General features: G+C 43.1%; 2 protein-coding genes and 1 non-coding gene across 3 annotated transcripts in view; all 3 read right to left on the reverse strand.

Annotated features, from left to right (window-relative positions):
• Window positions 1–240: 240 nt before the first annotated feature.
• Window positions 241–4,970, reverse strand: LOC123519433 (ankyrin repeat and SAM domain-containing protein 6-like). Its single transcript, XM_045280726.1, is given in 12 exon segments — window positions 241–1,209; window positions 1,415–1,661; window positions 1,868–2,006; window positions 2,151–2,263; window positions 2,535–2,670; window positions 3,023–3,263; window positions 3,417–3,605; window positions 3,772–3,828; window positions 3,831–3,980; window positions 4,119–4,346; window positions 4,496–4,656; window positions 4,810–4,970. Coding segments are annotated over 11 exon segments (2,052 nt in total). The 5' UTR covers window positions 4,578–4,656; window positions 4,810–4,970; the 3' UTR covers window positions 241–739.
• A 1,031-nt stretch (window positions 4,971–6,001) lies between these two features.
• On the reverse strand, window positions 6,002–6,074 carry Trnaa-cgc. The gene has a single exon. It is a non-coding gene; the product is annotated as a tRNA-Ala (tRNA).
• Window positions 6,075–9,396: 3,322 nt separating this feature from the next.
• The window catches only part of LOC123519252, a 40,619-nt gene continuing 31,786 nt past the window's right edge, over window positions 9,397–18,229 (reverse strand). The window contains exons 27-36 of the mRNA XM_045280382.1: window positions 16,057–16,239; window positions 14,358–14,543; window positions 13,852–14,043; window positions 13,513–13,695; window positions 12,894–13,082; window positions 12,244–12,432; window positions 11,320–11,505; window positions 10,711–10,899; window positions 10,373–10,555; window positions 9,397–10,143 (exon numbers count right to left, since the gene is read on the reverse strand). Of these exons, the coding sequence (XP_045136317.1) occupies window positions 9,848–10,143; window positions 10,373–10,555; window positions 10,711–10,899; window positions 11,320–11,505; window positions 12,244–12,432; window positions 12,894–13,082; window positions 13,513–13,695; window positions 13,852–14,043; window positions 14,358–14,543; window positions 16,057–16,239 (1,976 nt within the window). The 3' untranslated portion in view covers window positions 9,397–9,847. The remainder of the gene's footprint in view (window positions 10,144–10,372; window positions 10,556–10,710; window positions 10,900–11,319; window positions 11,506–12,243; window positions 12,433–12,893; window positions 13,083–13,512; window positions 13,696–13,851; window positions 14,044–14,357; window positions 14,544–16,056; window positions 16,240–18,229) is intronic.

The raw sequence follows: 18,229 nt of genomic DNA on the forward strand, positions 1-18,229 counted from the left end.
TTTCTGGTGAAATCCCCTACAAGATAATGGTACGGTTCACTGCTTCCAATTTACTGAGGGAGTGAGGTATTTGATTATTTTACATGTGTGAGAGAGAGAGAGAGAGAGAGAGAGAGAGAGAGAGAGAGAGAGAGAGAGAGAGAGAGAGAGAGAGAGAAATTTTGTTTTACTATAGCATTAGAGAAGCACTAGCAAATGAAATACGTACTTCGAGTTTGGTGTATGAGTAAATACTACAAATAAGAAATTAAAACATATATTTAGAAATATCGGATACATTTGCACAGCAACTGACCCATCTCACTAAAAATCAAAGTACTTAGCAAAACATCCAAACAAATTTTAATCTACAACATGCAACAGATAGTGAATTAAAGCTAACAAAATGACTGAACATACACTGCACTGATATGGCAATTGCTTACTGCTCTGACAAAAGGCTTATCACTGAACACAGAACAAAAAAGCAATGTACAGCCAGGTGTCCTGCTTCACACACTTGTATCGGTTCCACTATGAGAGAGAGAGAGAGAGAGAGAGAGAGAGAGAGAGAGAGAGAGAGAGAGAGAGAGAGAGAGAGAGAGAGAGAGAGAGAGAGAGAGAGAGAGATATCACTTACTAGTAACAAAAAATCTCAAGTAGTAGCCTATATTTCTAAAATTTAAGTAGAAGGCATAAAATCTTAGCATTTTCTAGAAAACCTTATTTTACATGACTTGTGTGGCAATGACAGTGATAACTAGGATGGAGGGAGCTGAGCCCTCAAGCAGGCACTGGCAGCCAGGATGTCATGCCTGGCAGAGGGGGAGTTGATGCCTAAGTCTCTCAGGTCAGTATCAGAGAGCTCAAGGAATGCATCAAGATCCACTTCCTGCTCTAGAAATACCTCCAGATACTGGTCCAGGGACAGCTTCTGCAGCACCTCTGCAAGTTGGCCTGACCCCAGGCTAAGGGTGAGGGGGGCTGAAGCTGCAGGACTGGGCTCCTGTTCTGCTCCAGGCTCGGGAGGAACCAAAGTGGAGCGAGAAGACTTTGAGGATTTTGAAGACTTGGAAGAGGTAACCGTCTTGAGAGAGGATCCTCCAGAGCCTCCGCTGTCCAGGGAAGATACTAGCACTTCATTGTCACTCTTCTTGTGGAGATGTTCCCGGATGTGAGCAGTGCGATCACCCTTCACCTTCAGCAAACTTCCTAGACTTCTGGCTTCCCCTGAGAAAGTAAAGTTGTCCTTAGAAAACAACTTACAGAGCAGTCAGCATGCATGGCATCTTTGGCATCATGACTGGCATTTCACAGCTGATATCTATATTGTGTCATCACTGCATTCCATCAGTACCTGAGATGAAAAAAGGATAGTTTCCACTCAAACTTATAATCACTATTAGAATCCTTGGCAATTTAATGATGCACTTGCCTGAAGACTGAGGGCTTGGGCCAGACAGGGAGGAGCCAGGGGATGGACCCCCACTCCCCATGCTCCACTTGAGAAGTCTGGAGTTGGTTGCATGGCGAGGATACTCCATGTCACCCTTTGGCAGCATTTTGCGACCAGGACGCATGGCCTTGGGAGCCAAGTTTGGTTTTTCATCTGTGGAGGAGATGTGAGGAGGCACCATGCTCTTCAGGGTGTCCAGTACATGGATGCTATTGGCCCCAAAGTCCTGGAAAAGAGAGGTGGATCCTTTAAAAGTATGGTTTAAAATACAAATATTCTTTTACAACTGCCTCTTATCACTCATGATGTTACTACTACATTTGGTTTTTATAGCATAATGCTCACACAATCATTACAAAGGATGGAAAATATCTCAATTCTACAATCAGATAAAAAAAAAAAAAAGCAAGAATCATCATATTCAATGCTTACCATGATTGGCGGCAGGCGTACCTCCTGTGGCAGTACAGGGTCATACTGTATGGGTGTAAGAGGAGGCACCAGGCTCAGGTCTCCAAGGCTGTCTGGTTCAGGGGATGGTGGGAGTCTCTGGGGCTTCACTCTGTTGAACCTGTAAGAGACAATCATTGACACTGCAATAACATTTGATAGTACTGGTGATTTGAGGGAAGTTCAACTCCTTATTTTGCTTAATTACATCTGAGTATGAGCAAGACACAATGTTAAGTCATCCAATAAAAAAGAGAGAAAATACTTGTTGGAGACTCTGTTCCACCAATGTTTGAGTCCCAGCTTGGAGGACCCATCAGAAAGGTGTTTGGTTGGCTGGCCAATGGAAGCAGGGGAGCCAAGACCCAGTGAGTTCATCTGTGAGTGTCACAATTGGTTGTTACTTTATTATCTTCAGCTGATCCATTCCTGGTTTCACACCTTTGTAACAAAAATGCATCATATGTAAGTGCTTTTATCTGTAATATTTTATAAATTTTTGCATCTTACCTTTCATCTCTGGAGTTCAGCAGCAATAAAAAAACACATAATTTTCAATCTAAGTATGTAATTTTCCATAGATTATTGCCAAATGTCAATACGATGAAATCAATAAGATGAAAACAAGAAGCAGATTAAATATACTCACCTGAGCCTCAACAAAGATTCGCATCATCTCAGTGTCCAGCATCTCAGTGGCAAAGTCGTAGGCAGTGTAGCCGCGGTGAGTCACCTTGCCAATGTCTGCACCACATTGCACCAGAAACTTGGCCATGTTGGTCTGTCTGGAGAAGCATATGAAAATGAAAATGAGTACGTAGATAGTCAGAGCAGATATATTTGTACTCAATGAGCATTTTTCAAGTGTGTTAAGCTTTGTCTTAGAAAGTCCTGGCAACCAAAAAGCAAAAAGAAAGATACCACTACTTCTACCACTACTTTTTTACTTTGTATGAAAAACAAAATCACTGAATTAACAACTTTCTATCCTTGTTATATGGAATAGCTTTGCTGAAATATGAATTATAAACTTTCCATGTTTCAGCAACTCCAACATAAAATGAGAGCATGAAGATATGAATTGAAACTGAACCTTAAAACAAGTAATCTGTGTCACAGCATGAAGCAGCTGCCCACCTGTGGTAGATGGCTTGCATTAAAGCAGTCCAACCATTTTTGTGATCCTGAGCATCCAGATGAGCTCCATACTGCACCAACACCTGGGCTACTTGCTTGTGCCCCATCATTGCTGCAACCATCAGGGGTGTGGCACCGTCTGCTGTAGGTACTTGGCACTGGGTTCGATCAGCCAACAGTATCTCCTGCACTGCTTTTAAGTCCCCACGTCGTGAGGCATCCATGATGTCGCACAGTGCACCTGAGGTCAAAAGGATCAGTTGTTGGAAGCTGGAGGGCACTACTGCAGTCTGATGTTTGTAGTTAGGCTAATGTGGCATAAATATTAAAATACCCAGCTATATAATATACAGATAGAAAGAGAAACAAAAGGCCTACTTGGAAAGAAAATTACCTTTTTTCTTGTGGTGACTAGTTCTCTCCTGAAGGCAGTTTGAAATATCGGTCCTATTGCATATAATGGCCACGTCCAAGGCAGTGATATCACAGGCACTGAGGGTGTTGGGGTCGGCTCCTCGGTCCAGCAGGATCTGTGCAGTGGACAGACTACCGCCAGCAGCACTGAACATCAGGGGAGTGATGCCTGTAGGAGTTAATGGCCAGACTTTTGTGAACTACTGTCAGTCTGGAGTGGCAAGTTTATCAAGAATTCTTTTCACAAACAAGTTCATACAATGTGGCCTGCAACTTCTTGCAACACTTGCCTGCAATGCAGACAAACATGCCGGCACATGTGTTTGAGCTCTTACTTGTGCTTGGAGTGGCCTTGTTGGCACTGACTCCCTTGTCGAGGTAGAGGCGCACCAGGCGTCATTACCATGCTGCGCTGCTATCATGAGCGGCGTCAACTGACAGGTGGCAATGGACGGCTCGGGATCAAAGTCGGCGTTGGCATCGATCAGCTCTCGTATTGTGCCCATATGCCCACTAACTGAGGCCAGCATCAGCGCTGTCATCCCTGGTAGAAGAGTGACCATGATAACCTCATCTGACAAGATGAGATAAATTTACAAATTTTCTCACCTGCACTTTGAATGCTACTTCTCTAAGAACTTAAGAGATATATTACCAGCACCACTCCTTAGTTCAGACTCACCCAGCCTGTTACGCCTGTCAACGGCTGCTCCTGCCTGCACCAGCAGCACTACCACATCCATGTGACCGTGTCGGGCTGCCTGCATGAGGGGTGTCCATCCTAAACTGTTGGTTGCCTCACAGTCTGCTTGGTGCTCCAACAGGAAGGACACCAGTACCTCATGGTCATTGGCAGCAGCAATGTGCAGTGCTGTGTTGTTGTCGTGATCAGGGCAGTCTACATCAAGACCTGTCAAGATGAACATTGTCACTATAAGGAGAGCAGCTTTTTATTTCTACTACTGCCTTTTTTGTACTGCCATACTGGACTGGCCCTATAAAACATTAGGAAACACATGCCAGCATTACTATTCAAAAGTGACCTTCTTGAATGCTCACCGGCATTCAAGAAGGTCTGCACACTGGTTAGGTCGCCCTGCTCTGCCGCCCGGTGGAAGGCCTGCACGGGATCTGCGTCCATGGTGTGGCCCTAATCTCTGCCTGGCCTGTTGGGTATAGCAGCTACCCAGGGCTTCCAGGGAACTCATTGACCCACAAACCTGGAAAAGAAATAATGAGCGGTAAGGATAAATTGAATGCATATCAACTTTACACTTCATCTCCCCATTATAAGTTAAACCGGAGCACAAAAACGAGCCAATGACCAAATAAAAACAGCTACAGTCTCCCAGGTGATGAGCAGAGTATATTACCCATCAGGAGGTACAGTGGCAGGGTGGTGGTGATGATGGTGGTGATGGTGAAGGAAGGGTCAGGCACGAGATGGGTTTGTTTTGGTGAGGCGGCGGATGGCGATCTTGATCTTATCTTATGTGGTCGGTCTTGGGTTCTTATTCTCATACGTTTCTGCACTTCAAAAGCATTATTTCAAAAAGCTTTTTATCTAAGTTTACACGAGTTTCTTAATGTATTTCTATGGTTCTAGAGGCAGAGTTACAAGATTTCTATACAATCAACTGAAGAAACACTCTTGAAAATGCTAGTAAATCTTTGTAGCCTCGGAAAAGTCATGGTGAGAGAGCAAAGCGTTTCTGAATACTGAGAGATAGATGGATGGATGCGTAGATAGATAAATAGATAAATAGCTTTGTTTGTTTATTTGGTTTGCTAGCTAGTTAGTTAGCTTGTTGGATAGATAAATAGGTAGATATATAGATAGATATACTAATAGATAGTCCATTTGTTTGCTTGATAAATAGGTACGGTAGGTACTAGGTACATAGATAGTTGTTGGGGGTTTAAAAGGGGAAAAAATAGTAAAGATTTTTTGGGAAAACATGCAAATTAATTCAGGACAAGTTAAAAAAAACTACCAGGAAATGATAAGTAATTTCGTCCTGAACAGAGAGAAACTGGTGAAAACTTCGGTTAGAAAAAACCCCACAGAAGTTAACATAAATGCAGAAGAAAAAAGTGTGAAAAAAATCAGATAGATGAAAGAACAAACAAGAGGACGAATAGCTGAACCAAGGCATGATAGTGATGGAGGTGAATCGATTAATGGATACCGTAGACAGATTGCATGGTTTATTGTTCTATTATGTGCAGTACAACAATGGTAAATTAGGCTGATGTTAAGGATTAAAATGTACCAGACTGCAAAGTTCAAATGAGTCTAAAGAAAAAGTATGAAGACTGTGTGTGTGTGTGTGTGTGTGCGTAATTCACTGTTTGATCTGCTGCAGTCTCTGACGAGACAGCCAGACGTTACCCTACGGAACGAGCTCAGAGCTCATTATTTCCGATCTTCGGATAGGCCTGATCAGCCCAGGCACACACCACACACCGGGACAACAAGGTCACAACTCCTCGATTTACATCCCGTACCTACTCACTGCTAGGTGACCAGGGGCTACACGTGAAAGGAGACACACCCAAATATCTCCACCCGGCCGGGGAATCGAACCCGGTCATCTGGCTTGCGAAGCCAGCGCTCTAACCACTGAGCTACCGGGCCGTGTGTGTGTGTGTGTGTGTGTGTGTGTTACGGGGAACACGACTATGGAGGAGGTGTAGGAGGAGTATGGATGAAGAGGAAGTAGATTGAAGGAAAAAGAAGAGGTAGGAACGAAAAGAGGTAGAAAAGAAAGAAAGACCGATAGGAATAAGAAAAGGGAAAGAAGGAAGGAGAGGTAGGAAGAACAAAAGGAAAGGGGAAAAGGGAAAAGGCAGGAAAGAGGATAAAGAATAGAGGTGAGGTAGGCAGAAAAGAAATGAAAAGTAAGAAGGAAAAGAAGAAAAGAAAGGAAAGATAGGGAGGGAGGTAGGAAGGAAAGAAAGGAATGAGAGGTAAGGAGAAAGAGAGAAGGAGAAGAACAAAAAAGAAGGAAAGAGTAAAGAGGAAATAGAAGAGGAAAAAGTATATAAAGAAAGAAAACATCTGAAGAAGACCCAAGTGAGTACTAGCCCCTCAACGGGGGTGTTGTCATAGTGGCCAGCTGCTCATTGCTTCCTGGTTTTGCGAGCATTGAGCAAGGGAGTTTAATGAGTAATTACTACCTATAATACCTGTGAAGGAAACGGTTATGAGCGAGTTACCTGCCCTTACTCTTTTGTGAAACCTGCAAGGGAATGCATTTTGCACTTAACACCTACAAGGGATGATAGTTAGCACCTAACACCTGCAAGGAAAGTGATTAGCACCTAACACCTGCAAGGGAAGGTGGTTTGCATCTAACACCTGCAAAAGGAAAGTGGTTAGCACCTAACGCCTGCAAAGGAAAGTGGTTAGCACCTAACACCTGCAAGAGAAAGGGATTAGCACATTCAAGCGCGTTACCTAGCTGTACGTATCACGAGTTACCTGTGACAAGACCGGCAAGGGAAAGTATTTAGAACCTGATTGACCTGTAAACACCACCTGGAAAGGAAAGGGTTAGGAGAACTGTTACCTGTAGACACTCACCTGAACAAACACTCCAAGATCAGCACTGCAATCCTCCACCAGCACTGCACTGACTGCAGTCACCTCGCACCGTCCGTCACTGTTTCACTAACAAGGCCATTACTCTGCAAGGAATAGTAATAGTCTGTAACCATTAATATAATACCTGAAAAGGAAGCATGGTCAGTCGCCTAGCCACGCCTAGCCGCCTATCGCCCTAGGAAACAACGTTCTTCCTTAGCTTTACGAAGCGTAGCTCGAGCGTCGCCTGTCCCTCGTCGTAGTGGTTGGTTAAGGGGTACTCACCTGAGGAAGAGAGACAACCGTTAGTATTGTTGCATAGAAATATTGTAACTTGAATAATCTAAAATGACCACAAAATGACATTCAATTACACGAGGAGTCTTAATACTTACTCAAAAAAGTGAGTGGAAGATAATGAAGAGAAAGTTAGCCAACACTCAAAAAAAGCACTCCCGCCCGCACGCAAAACCACAACACAACGCAACAACACGCAACGCAACACAACTCCCAACGCAAAACCTATCGCTGACACTTTGCACCCATTGCTTCCCATCGGCAACTAAAAACTGGCCCTGCATTACCTCAGCAACGTAACTTTCTCATCTCTTCGAATTCCTACCTGACACACTAATACCCCATTGACCTCTCCGAACTTCAGGAACTCTCAACTTCATTGCACCTTAAAAATATTAAATTTTTGCAGGCTCATAACGCGATAACACGACGAGGATGGTGTATAATGGAGTGTCTATAATTCTCGATCTACTTCGGACACAATCTGCTGGGTTTTCTTCCCGTCCCTACCTCTTTACTTGTTCCTTCCCCACCTGCAAAACTCTATGCCCCTTCCTGCCGCTTTCCCCACCTTTCCTCAAGCTTTGTCCTCTTTCACCACACCCCATGTTCTTTACTCACTCACAGCATGAATATACTCTTCACTAAACCATCTCATCATGTCAAGATAATGTTAAGAAATGCCGCCTGTGAATCGGAAATCTCGTCTAACATAAGAACAAGAAGCTAATTTGGCATTTTCTGCTGGTTAGCGTTCGTTGAAAAAAATGAATAAATAAGAGGTGTATCAGTGACATGCGGGTTATGAACATGCACCAGAGTTCAGTAATTGGTTGAAATAAGGCTTAGATTGATTGAAAAATGAGAAATATTAGTGCATGTAGGTTCGTGAAGTTTCGAGTAGGCTATTCACCAAAACATCTCTGTTAAGTATTTCAACTAAACCACTCACAATACTGATTGATAACCTTCATGCCGTAGTATTTAGAAACCCCAGTTTATGTATCTTCACGTGTAATCCATTTTTTTTTTTTTTTTTTCTCATAGAATGGATAATTTTGAAATATTTTACGTGTATTCCTAGCTGCATCACCGATGCACTCAACCAAATACCGCCTCTCAATCACTTGCTCACCTTCCAAGCAGAACAGCGATGATTCTGATTGAGAACTCTCGTGTTGTAGTATTTACAGCTCCTCAGTTTATGGATCTTTATGTGTAACCTATTCTTCTACACATATAAGGCCAGTGTTTTGAAATAATCCAAGCGGGAAGTGACTAGTGGCAAGCAGCGAGAGAGTAAGAGGTCCTGGATGGAGGCTAGCGGGAGGGAGGTATTCTGAAAACACTAAATTAATTCCTAGAAAGAAGATACGACAGTCCATTTAACTATTCTATTTTACTACTATCATAATATACTTTTATTACTCTACCTTCCTATCACTAATCTAAGATACTGCTATTACTACTACTACTATCATCCTTGACGTCTCCTCCTCTCCTTCATCTCAGCTCTCTCAGCAGTCAGCAGTCCTCTCCCAGACTCCCAATGTGCCTGGTGTGTCCGTCCGTGTGGTGTTCCACAATCCACACGCCTGTTATCTTTGCTCAAACTCGTGTAAGAAAGGAACTACGGGGCTGAAATCCCAACCAGAACAAGTACAATCATCACTTATCGTGAGTTTATGTATATCACACTAGTACAACTAATGTATAGCTGTCGTTACCTAATAGTCGGGGGAAGTGTGTCAGTGCGGCTTCAATAGAAAATTAGGAAAAGATACGCTTTCTGCACTATATTTAATTTTTTTTTATTTACCATCTAAAATACAGTTGTGGTCAAAATAAAGGTTCTCATCAGAATTAAATGTATTTGACAGGAAAAAATAAAACGTCATTACACTTATGGTCAAAATAAAGGTTCTTATCACACTCAAATGTATTTGACAGGTAAAAATAAAACATCAGTACATATAAATATATACATGTTTTTAACATAGAATTACAAATATATGCGTGTTTTTACGATGCGAATATTTACATTCATCACTCATACTACAGCAGCAACACACTCTCTCTCTCTCTCTCTCTCTCTCTCTCTCTCTCTCTCTCCACATCAGAGTCAGAGGAAGGGAAGAGGTGATGATGATGGTAATGCTGTCTTATGAGTAAAGGAAGGGTTAGCTTGGCTCTTTGAAAACAAAACTGATTGTTTACATTCTAGACATGCATCAACGATGCTTCTTGGCAGTCATGGAAGTCTTATCTGAAAGCTTATTGAATTATTATGTCATTACTTTGATAACAAAATAGTATCAACAGAAGTAGAGAATATTTGATGAAGATTATTAGATGAAGAATGGGCATGATGTGAAGAAGTTAGTAAAATGATGTGATTTCCTTAATATTATTATGTCATCATATATCCAAAAGGAATCATTTCATGATATCACATTAATATACCATGGAAGACTAAATATTTCATTCAAGAAAAAACTGCTCTACTTACCAAAGATATTAGAAAAGGGTTAAGTAAAAAAGTTGAATTCAAGAGAGAGAGAGAGAGAGAGAGAGAGAGAGAGAGAGAGAGAGAGAGAGAGAGAGAAAGTATTACGAGTAAGGAGGACACAGGAATACTCACAGTAGGTGCAGGAGGAGTTGACGTTGTACCAGCCAGAGTCAGTGCAGGGGACGGTGTAGGAGTAGACATCGGACGACACGTGGTGCTGCGACAGACATATCACCAGCAGCTTGTGCCCCGCCGTCCAGATCCTTTGGTTCCAGTTGGCCTCTCCATTGACCGGGTACAGCCTCTCGCGGCACACTGTGGGATTATAGGGTCACGTAGGATGACAGGAGGACGGGGCCACTAGCTAGTAAACGAGGGTTGGGGGACGGCAGGAAGATAAATGGCAAGATTGTATGGGGTGTCATGCAGGCTCTAGTGACATGTTGAGTTCCTTTGTGTTTTTTTTTTTTCTTTCTTTCTATTATCTGTTCATTGTGTACCAATACATAATGTGATTTCCTGTTATTTATGTAAGTGTCCTAACCGTTGACGCAGGGGTCAGGGTTGGTCCAGCCCTCGGCAGTACATATGAAGTCAGTGACGTTGACAGCCTCCTTGAAGGTAAGAAAGTCCTCAGGACAGGCGCGTGCCACCACCTCATCCACTCTCCACTGGCCTAGCTCCTCTTCCTCTATTGCCACGCCGCCCAGGTCTTCCTCCAGGCACACTGTAAGACGGAAATTAGGTGGTTTTAGACAACAACAACAATAATAATAGCAGCAGTGAAAACAAGTCCAAAAAGTCATGGTAATCATTGTCAATAGCGCTCGCATCTTTATTGCATCGCATCTTCATGTTAGAGTCGCATTTCTCGCAGCGCACCGTTAACACAGGGATCGACGTTCTCCCAGCCATGGTCGGTGCAGGTGACGAGGGTGGTGTTGAGGTGCAGGTGGTCAGTACTTCGGTAGCCAGCGGGACAGTCAAGTGTTATGTTGTCCCCCATTCTTCCTGGTCCTCGCTCCTCCCACTCGACAGAAACATTGCCAAAGTCTGGCTTCTCCGTGCACACTGACAGAGAGAGAGAGAGAGAGAGAGAGAGAGAGAGAGAGACACTGGTATTGAAACTGTAATATAATATGGATTCAGAGAAGAGACGCCAAAATTTATTCTCGTTATTCATTTAGGTAGTTTTTAATCGTGTTTTCTCCGATATAGACATTGTAACTATTGTGACTATTCCTTTCGTTCAAATACCTTATAAATAAACTTTTTTCACTTATAAATAGAAGAAATGTGAAAACTTTAATTTTTGGCCATTTTAACCTGATCAGATCTTTTGTTATGAGTGTTTTAACTAATTTCTCCATCTTTTTTTTTTTTTTATAAGCATCAAGTTGAATAAGCTTTATTTCATTACATTTTTTAGTGATTTAGACCAATTCCTTGACCCGTAACAACAGTATAAGCAGACTCGTATCTACAACTCACCTCTAACACAGGGATAAGTGACCCACCAGCCCTCCTCCACGCACTGCACGGTGGTGATGGTGGTGGTCAGGGTTTCATTACTGTAGTGCTCTTCGAGGCAGTCCACCTCCACTTCCGTACCCAGTGTTGCCAGCAGAGGTTCCCAGTTTATATTCATGCTGGCTGCGTCTGGGTCCTCCACGCATGCTGGAAGAGAGTGTAACTCTCTGAATCGTTTAGTTTGATATATATATATATATATATATATATATATATATATATATATATATATATATATATATATATATATATATATATAGATATTCATGTTTATGCAGCATAATAAATGTTGCATCCCTTTCTATATTTTATCGCTATTTTCATGGTAACTGTTCTACTGATCTTGCTAACTGCATGCCTCCCCTCCTCCTGCGGCCACGCTGCACAAGGCTTTCTTCTTCCTCTCATCCCTATTCTGTCCAACTCTCTAATGCAAGAGTTAACCAGTACGCTCAATCATTCATCCCTTTCACTGGTAAACTCTGGAACTCCCTCCTTGCATCTGTATTTCCAAATTCCTACAATTTGTCTTCTTTTAAGAAGGTATCGAGGCATTTGCTCCCCTAATTCTGGCTGACGGTTTTGGCACTTTTTGTACTCTTTGGAGAGCCAGCGCTCAAGTGGGCTTTTTTCTAACTTTCTTTTTTTTTGCCCTTGGCTGGCCCTCTTCCTTACGTAAAAAAAAAAAAAAAAAAAAAAAAAATCATACACCATCTTTATATTTATAGCCTTTGAAGTTTGAGCAAAGAGACCGTGCCACAATGATTAGTGTCTTGTATAACTCTAAAATCGTCCTGTAAATCTTCAGACACTAGTCTTGTGCAGAGCTCCACACAGTACTCTCGTAAAGCTTCACACTTAGTCTCTCTTGAGAGCGTCACTTACCCTTAACACACTCATCCAGGTTGACCCAGCCGTGCAAGGTGCAGCTAACGGTGGTGGTGGAAGAGGGCAGGCTGTCATTGTTCCGATATCCTTCCGGGCAGTCGAGGCTCACTTCCTGGCTCACCTTTCCCCGCCCTCTCGTCCCCCAGTCAATAGGCACGTCCCCGAACTGTGGAGTCTCCGCACACACTGAGGTAAGGAGGGACATTGGTGTCGGTGAGCAGAGCGAGGGATTCCTTGTGTCTGTGTGGCAATGTGGACTGTGCAAGGTGCTGGTGTGTTTTTAGGTCAGTGTATATAGCAACGTACTCAAGGCTAATACGTGCCTTATCTGATTTGCTAAGTGAAACCACAAGTAACAAATTTCAATGACAGGATATCAGTACAGTGCCCGATTTGCCCTCTAAAGGTTGTCTGTTCTATTCAGGCTAACTATAGCCTAGAACGCAAGAACACATTAGAAGCGATGAGATGTGAGTGGGGCGGCAGGTCACAATCAATTTGTGTGTACGTGACAGTCGCATCTCTACAATTTATTACTGGAAGAGATTGTGAGTCGCCAAAAACCTAATCGTCTTTGTATGATTGCTTTTATTATGATAGATAATCACTTTTCCAATATCGCGCCATTTTTCCCAGACCTTCCTCACCTCTGACGCAGGGTTTGAGAACAAACCAGCCGTCCCCGGTACACTGCGCCACAGTGGTGTTGCTGACAAGGTTCTCCTCACTGTAATAGTCGTCAAGGCAGTCCACGGTCACTTTGCTCAGTATAATGTCCACCAGTCCAGACGGCCACATTATGTTCAGATTGGCAGCGTCCGGTGCCTCCTCGCAGCCTGTGGTTTGGGTGGGGCGGTGAGGGCGAAGCGAGGAGAATGGAGATAAAGAAAGGCATTTAGTAAAATTTTTCAGTGTAAATTTCCTGAATGATGATTCATATATTCCTGAGTTTGCAAATATGAGAAAAAACTAGAAAAATAATTCTTGAGTGGGATGACATCATCTCAAATCTCACACAATTTTTCGCTTTACTTTTCTTTATTATCTTTGTTTCTATTTTGTCAAATATGAGAACTGATAAAAAGTGAAGCTTTAGCACGAGAGAGTCCCACTGAACCACACACATGCATTGCGATTCACCCCAGCTTTGCATCAACTCTCCTTAAATGCGTGTGTACACTGTTGTAAACATGATGGATAGCAAGAAGGTTAATGGACGAGAGGACCCCACTTTGAGTCCAGCACAGTCCCAGCAACTCACACTTCATGCAGGTGGTGAGAGTCTTCCATCCCTCCGCGGTGCAGCCCACTGTAATGGTAGTGAGGATATGTCCTCACTGTTGCGGTGTTTGTTGGGGCATTCCATGATCACCTCATCCCCGAATCTCCCCGGCTCTGTCTCCAGCCACTCCATTATCACAGTGCCGAAGTCTGGAGGCTCCTTACACGCTGAGGAATTAGAACGAGGCCAGGTAGCGATACCTCTGTGCAACAAAATATTGAATATTGTAACACTGATCCACATGTCATTCCATTGCTGTGAAAAAAAAAGTTTGTAGACCGTAGTGGAAGAACTTCATGGTGCACAACAAAAGGGTTACTCACACAAGATGCAGGGGTAGGTGGCCTGCCAGCCGTCAGGCGTGCACACTGCGGGGATGGTGGTGTTGTCGAGAGACTCGTTATGGTAGTGACTTGACCTGCAGTTGATGGAAATCTCGTCGTGCAGCCTTCCCGGTGGTATGGAGTCATTCCACAGCGCCTTGTACTCCGTCAAGTCCGGGGCCTCGAAACACACTGGTGACGAGAGAGAGAGAAAGAGAAAAAAGAGACGTCGAGATTTTAAGTACTTATGAAAGAGACTCTATAGAAGGAAATGGAGATTATGATTTCAGAGAATGCATAAGAAGAAAACACACGGAAAAGGTAAAAGAAAAGATATTGAGACTAGAAGAGGAATGAGAAGACAAATCACTTGAAAATCTATTGGAAAAATTTACAGAGGTCAGTAGAAACGATAACAACAACCAAAAGCTCTTGTCACAAGAGACAAAGAAGTAGTAGCTGCAGTACCCAAAACAATCTGGAAAGAATCGTAGCTTTTTTCCCACCTTGCTCGCAGATGGTGGCGCTGGTCCAGCCTTCATAGGTGCACTCAAGGGTCTGTTGGGTCTCGAGGCTTGGATACTGATAGAGGCCCGTGTCGCAGGTGACTTCTACTGAGCTACCCTCAGGCCAAGGCTCTGCAGAGGTCCAGTCAGATGAAGCGCTGCTCACTGTAGGCTCATCTTCACACACTACGAATAATTAATTGATTGGTTTGAGATTGATTTCTGATTGATTGATTCTCGCAATGCTATTTAGGAGTTGATGAGACGAAAAGCTTTTGATTCCACTCTATCTAAGAAAGTTGCAGTGTAGTGAATAAGGTGGTGAGCATGGGATCGGGTAGACGTCCACGCGTAGGTTCGAATCCCACCAAGGACGGCCTTGAAACTTTGCCATATGTCGAGTGGTTTAAAGTTACCTACATGTCATCATGGTACCCAGGTTCTATCTAGGTGGTTACACCAAAGATGCGCTTCGGTAGTGATATGGGCTCTAATATGGGTATCACTATAGATAAAATTACCTGCACCACTAATGGGTGGAAACTTAACAGCGCTTCCAATTTTCTTCAAGTTACCTACAAGCGCTATGTGCCAGGAGATAAAAGAAGAAGAAGAAAAAAAAAAAAAACATACATAAGGCCCTTGTATAGAGTTAGCAGTCGGAGGGGCGAGAAAAACTGACGGAGACGTCTCAGAACGCCTAACTTCATAGGGGCTGTTTTAGCAAGAGATGAGATGTGAAGCTACTAGTTAAGATTATGAGTAAAAGACAGACCGTGGATATTCAGTGTGGAATAGGGAGACAGTTGAGTGTCATTGAAGAGGAGGGATAGTTGTCTGGAAGGTTGTGTTGAGTTGAAAGATGGAGGAATTGAGTTTTTGAGGCATTGAAAACTACTATGTTTTTTTCTTCCTCAGAAATCTTAGTAAGATCAGAAGTCAGGCGTTCTGTGGCATCCCTGCGTGATCAGTTGACTTCCTGATGGGTTGGTCGTCTCTGAGAAGACGTGGAGAGATGTAGGGTGGTATCGTCAGCGTAGGTGTGGATAGGGCAAGAAGTTTGGTTAAGATCGTTAATGAAAAATGGAAAGAGGGTGGGTGACAGAACAGAACCCTGAGGAACACCACTACTAGTAGATTTAGGAGAAGAACAGTGGCCGTCCACCACGGTTGCAACAGAACGGTCGAAAAGGAAACATGAGATAAAGTTGTAGAGAGAAAGATAACAACAGTAGGAGGGTAGTTTTGAAGTTTAAGCTTTGTGCCAGACTCTATCAAAAGCTTTTGATATGTTTAATGTGACAGTAAAAGTTTCATCGAAATCTCAAGAAGAGGATGACCAAGACTCAATAAGGAAAGCCAGAAGATCACCAGTAGAGCGACCTTGACGAAGCCACACTGGCGATCAGATTGAAGATTGTGAAGTTACAGATGTTTAAAAATCTTCCTATTGAGGAGAGATTCAAAAACTTTAGACAAGCAAGAGATTAAAGCCATAGGACGGTAGTTTGAGGGATTAGAGTAATGGGGAGATTAGTTAATATGGTCGATGGGTTAGACTTCGAACGAAAGGACGCAAGAGAAACTAACCTTTGAAATCTCCCCTACTCATCACTAATGACCTGATTACTTACTGAGTCTATAAATGGTTCCTTGCACTACTCTAACTCCCACGAACAAGTCACATCCCACGCCTCACCTTTCAAGCAGCCTTCTGTCTCCTCCCACCCCTCGAATTGACACTCCACCTCCTTTGTGGCGTCATTTATGCTCAGGAAGCGGTGCTCGGAGAAACATGTGACGGTGTTGATGCGTCCCACGAGCCACACACTTCCACTCTTTTCTGTTGTGGCGTTTCCCACCTCAAGGTCATCCTGGCACACTGCGTGGAGGTCAAGAAAGGAGTCATCGGTGAAATGATGATAACGATTAGCGTGAAAGTAAGATGAAGGAACGATGGGATTAAAGATTATCGAGAAATTTTAAATGAAATATCGTTGACAATGATATTTCATTTAACCGTGGATTAGTCTTGGTACATTTTGTAATATAATGAGTGACTGATCCATATTATTCTAAAGCATCTCTATAGATAAAAATTGCACAGCAGCTATCATAAGAGAAAAGCCACCCCACTTTGTAGTGTGCCCTAAAATTACCCATTTTCTACTACAATACATTCTCTCCTTTTCAAGCACACACCTTTCTATTTCTTTCCCTTCTGTAAATTACATTAACTTTTCACATATTTTCATGCATTTTTTCACAAGTACAAATCACATATACTTTTCCTTTCCATTCCTTCTCACGGTGGCGATGGTGGTGGCGGTGGCGTAGTGAATAAGGTAATGAGCGTGGGATTGGGCAGACGTCCACGCCTAGTTTCGAATCCCACCACACACCGCTTTGAAGCAATGCCATTTGTCGATTGGTTTAGAGTTACCTACATGTCACCATGATACCCAGGTCCTAGGTGGTTACACCAAAGATGCGCTTAGGTGGTGATATGTGCCTTAATATGTGTACCAATATAAATAAAACTCCCTGCGCCACTAATGGGCGGAAGCTGAAAAACACTTCCCACATATACTCTTCAAGTATTCCTACAGGCGCTACAGGCCATGATATATATATATATATATATATATATATATATATATATATATATATATATATATATATATATATATATATATATATATATATATATATATATATATATATATATATATATATATATATATATATATATATATATATATACATACATACATATATATAACTTGCACCTGTCTCACAAAAACATACACGCATACATACGTATTTACTTCATATGTTTCATCTTAAGAATAGCAGATGCTTAGACAATTTTGTATCGTGTGCGAATTTTTTTTTTTTTTTTTTTTTTTAATAAACAAGGTGTTCAAAACTTTTAGTTGCTTTTCCTTTAAGAGAATCCAATATCGCTTTGTATTTCTACTAGGTTTGGGAAATGTAGGGAAACGGGGTGAACATTAGCCAAAGGCTTTGATCGGATTGATCTTGGGACTCGTAAACCCCCTCTGAGCCACATATCTTCCAGCTCTCCTCACATGGGAACCAATGTATACCCCGGAGCTTTGACACCTTACAAGTGAGCAAAATATGCTGGGTATTCTGTTCCCAGACTCCGCTCCAGACGCCGCTTGCCGGCCGCCACTCTGGTCCGCCGCACTCCCTGACCGCACTTTGGTCCCCGGCTACTGTGTTATCACACCTTCGTCTGTTACGTCACCACTCTCCCGGCCGCCACCGCTTTACGCTAGCTTTCATCTATCTACCCGCGCTGGCCGCCATCTCATCACGCCGTTCATCTCTCCAGATGCACCAGACACCCCTGCAGTGACAATAGCTGCTCTTCCACAATGCTTTCTCAGCTTAACGCCTTCTGTCCGCACTGCTCCACGCTCGCCGTCTCACTATTGCTAGCCGTCGCCACATCTTACCTGCCGTTGTATGTGCGTCCACCACAAAATTAATGCGCACCCTTGGCTGTCCTCCTAACTGCAGATTCCTTCACTTCTGGCCTATAACTACTCTGTTCTAGCTCTTCACTCCACATAGTGTTCCGGCTCTTTACTTCACACAGTGTTCTGGCTCTTCACTCCATACATTGTTCTAGCTCCACTCTCCTGTGACGTGGATTACCCCGTGCCCTGGATTTGAATCCCTCTGTATCCAGGATTAACCCCTTTCTCCCCCGTGACTGTGCTTACGTCCCTGTGCGCCCAGGAATAATCCCTGATCACCACGTTTTTGCTCCAGTGGGATCCGGCATAGCTTGCTCACCACTGTGCACCTGTGTTAAATGTATACCGCCACCACGCACGTGA

The sequence above is a fragment of the Portunus trituberculatus genome, chromosome 45, assembly GCF_017591435.1.
Source record: "Portunus trituberculatus isolate SZX2019 chromosome 45, ASM1759143v1, whole genome shotgun sequence".
Classification (NCBI taxonomy): domain Eukaryota; kingdom Metazoa; phylum Arthropoda; class Malacostraca; order Decapoda; family Portunidae; genus Portunus; species Portunus trituberculatus.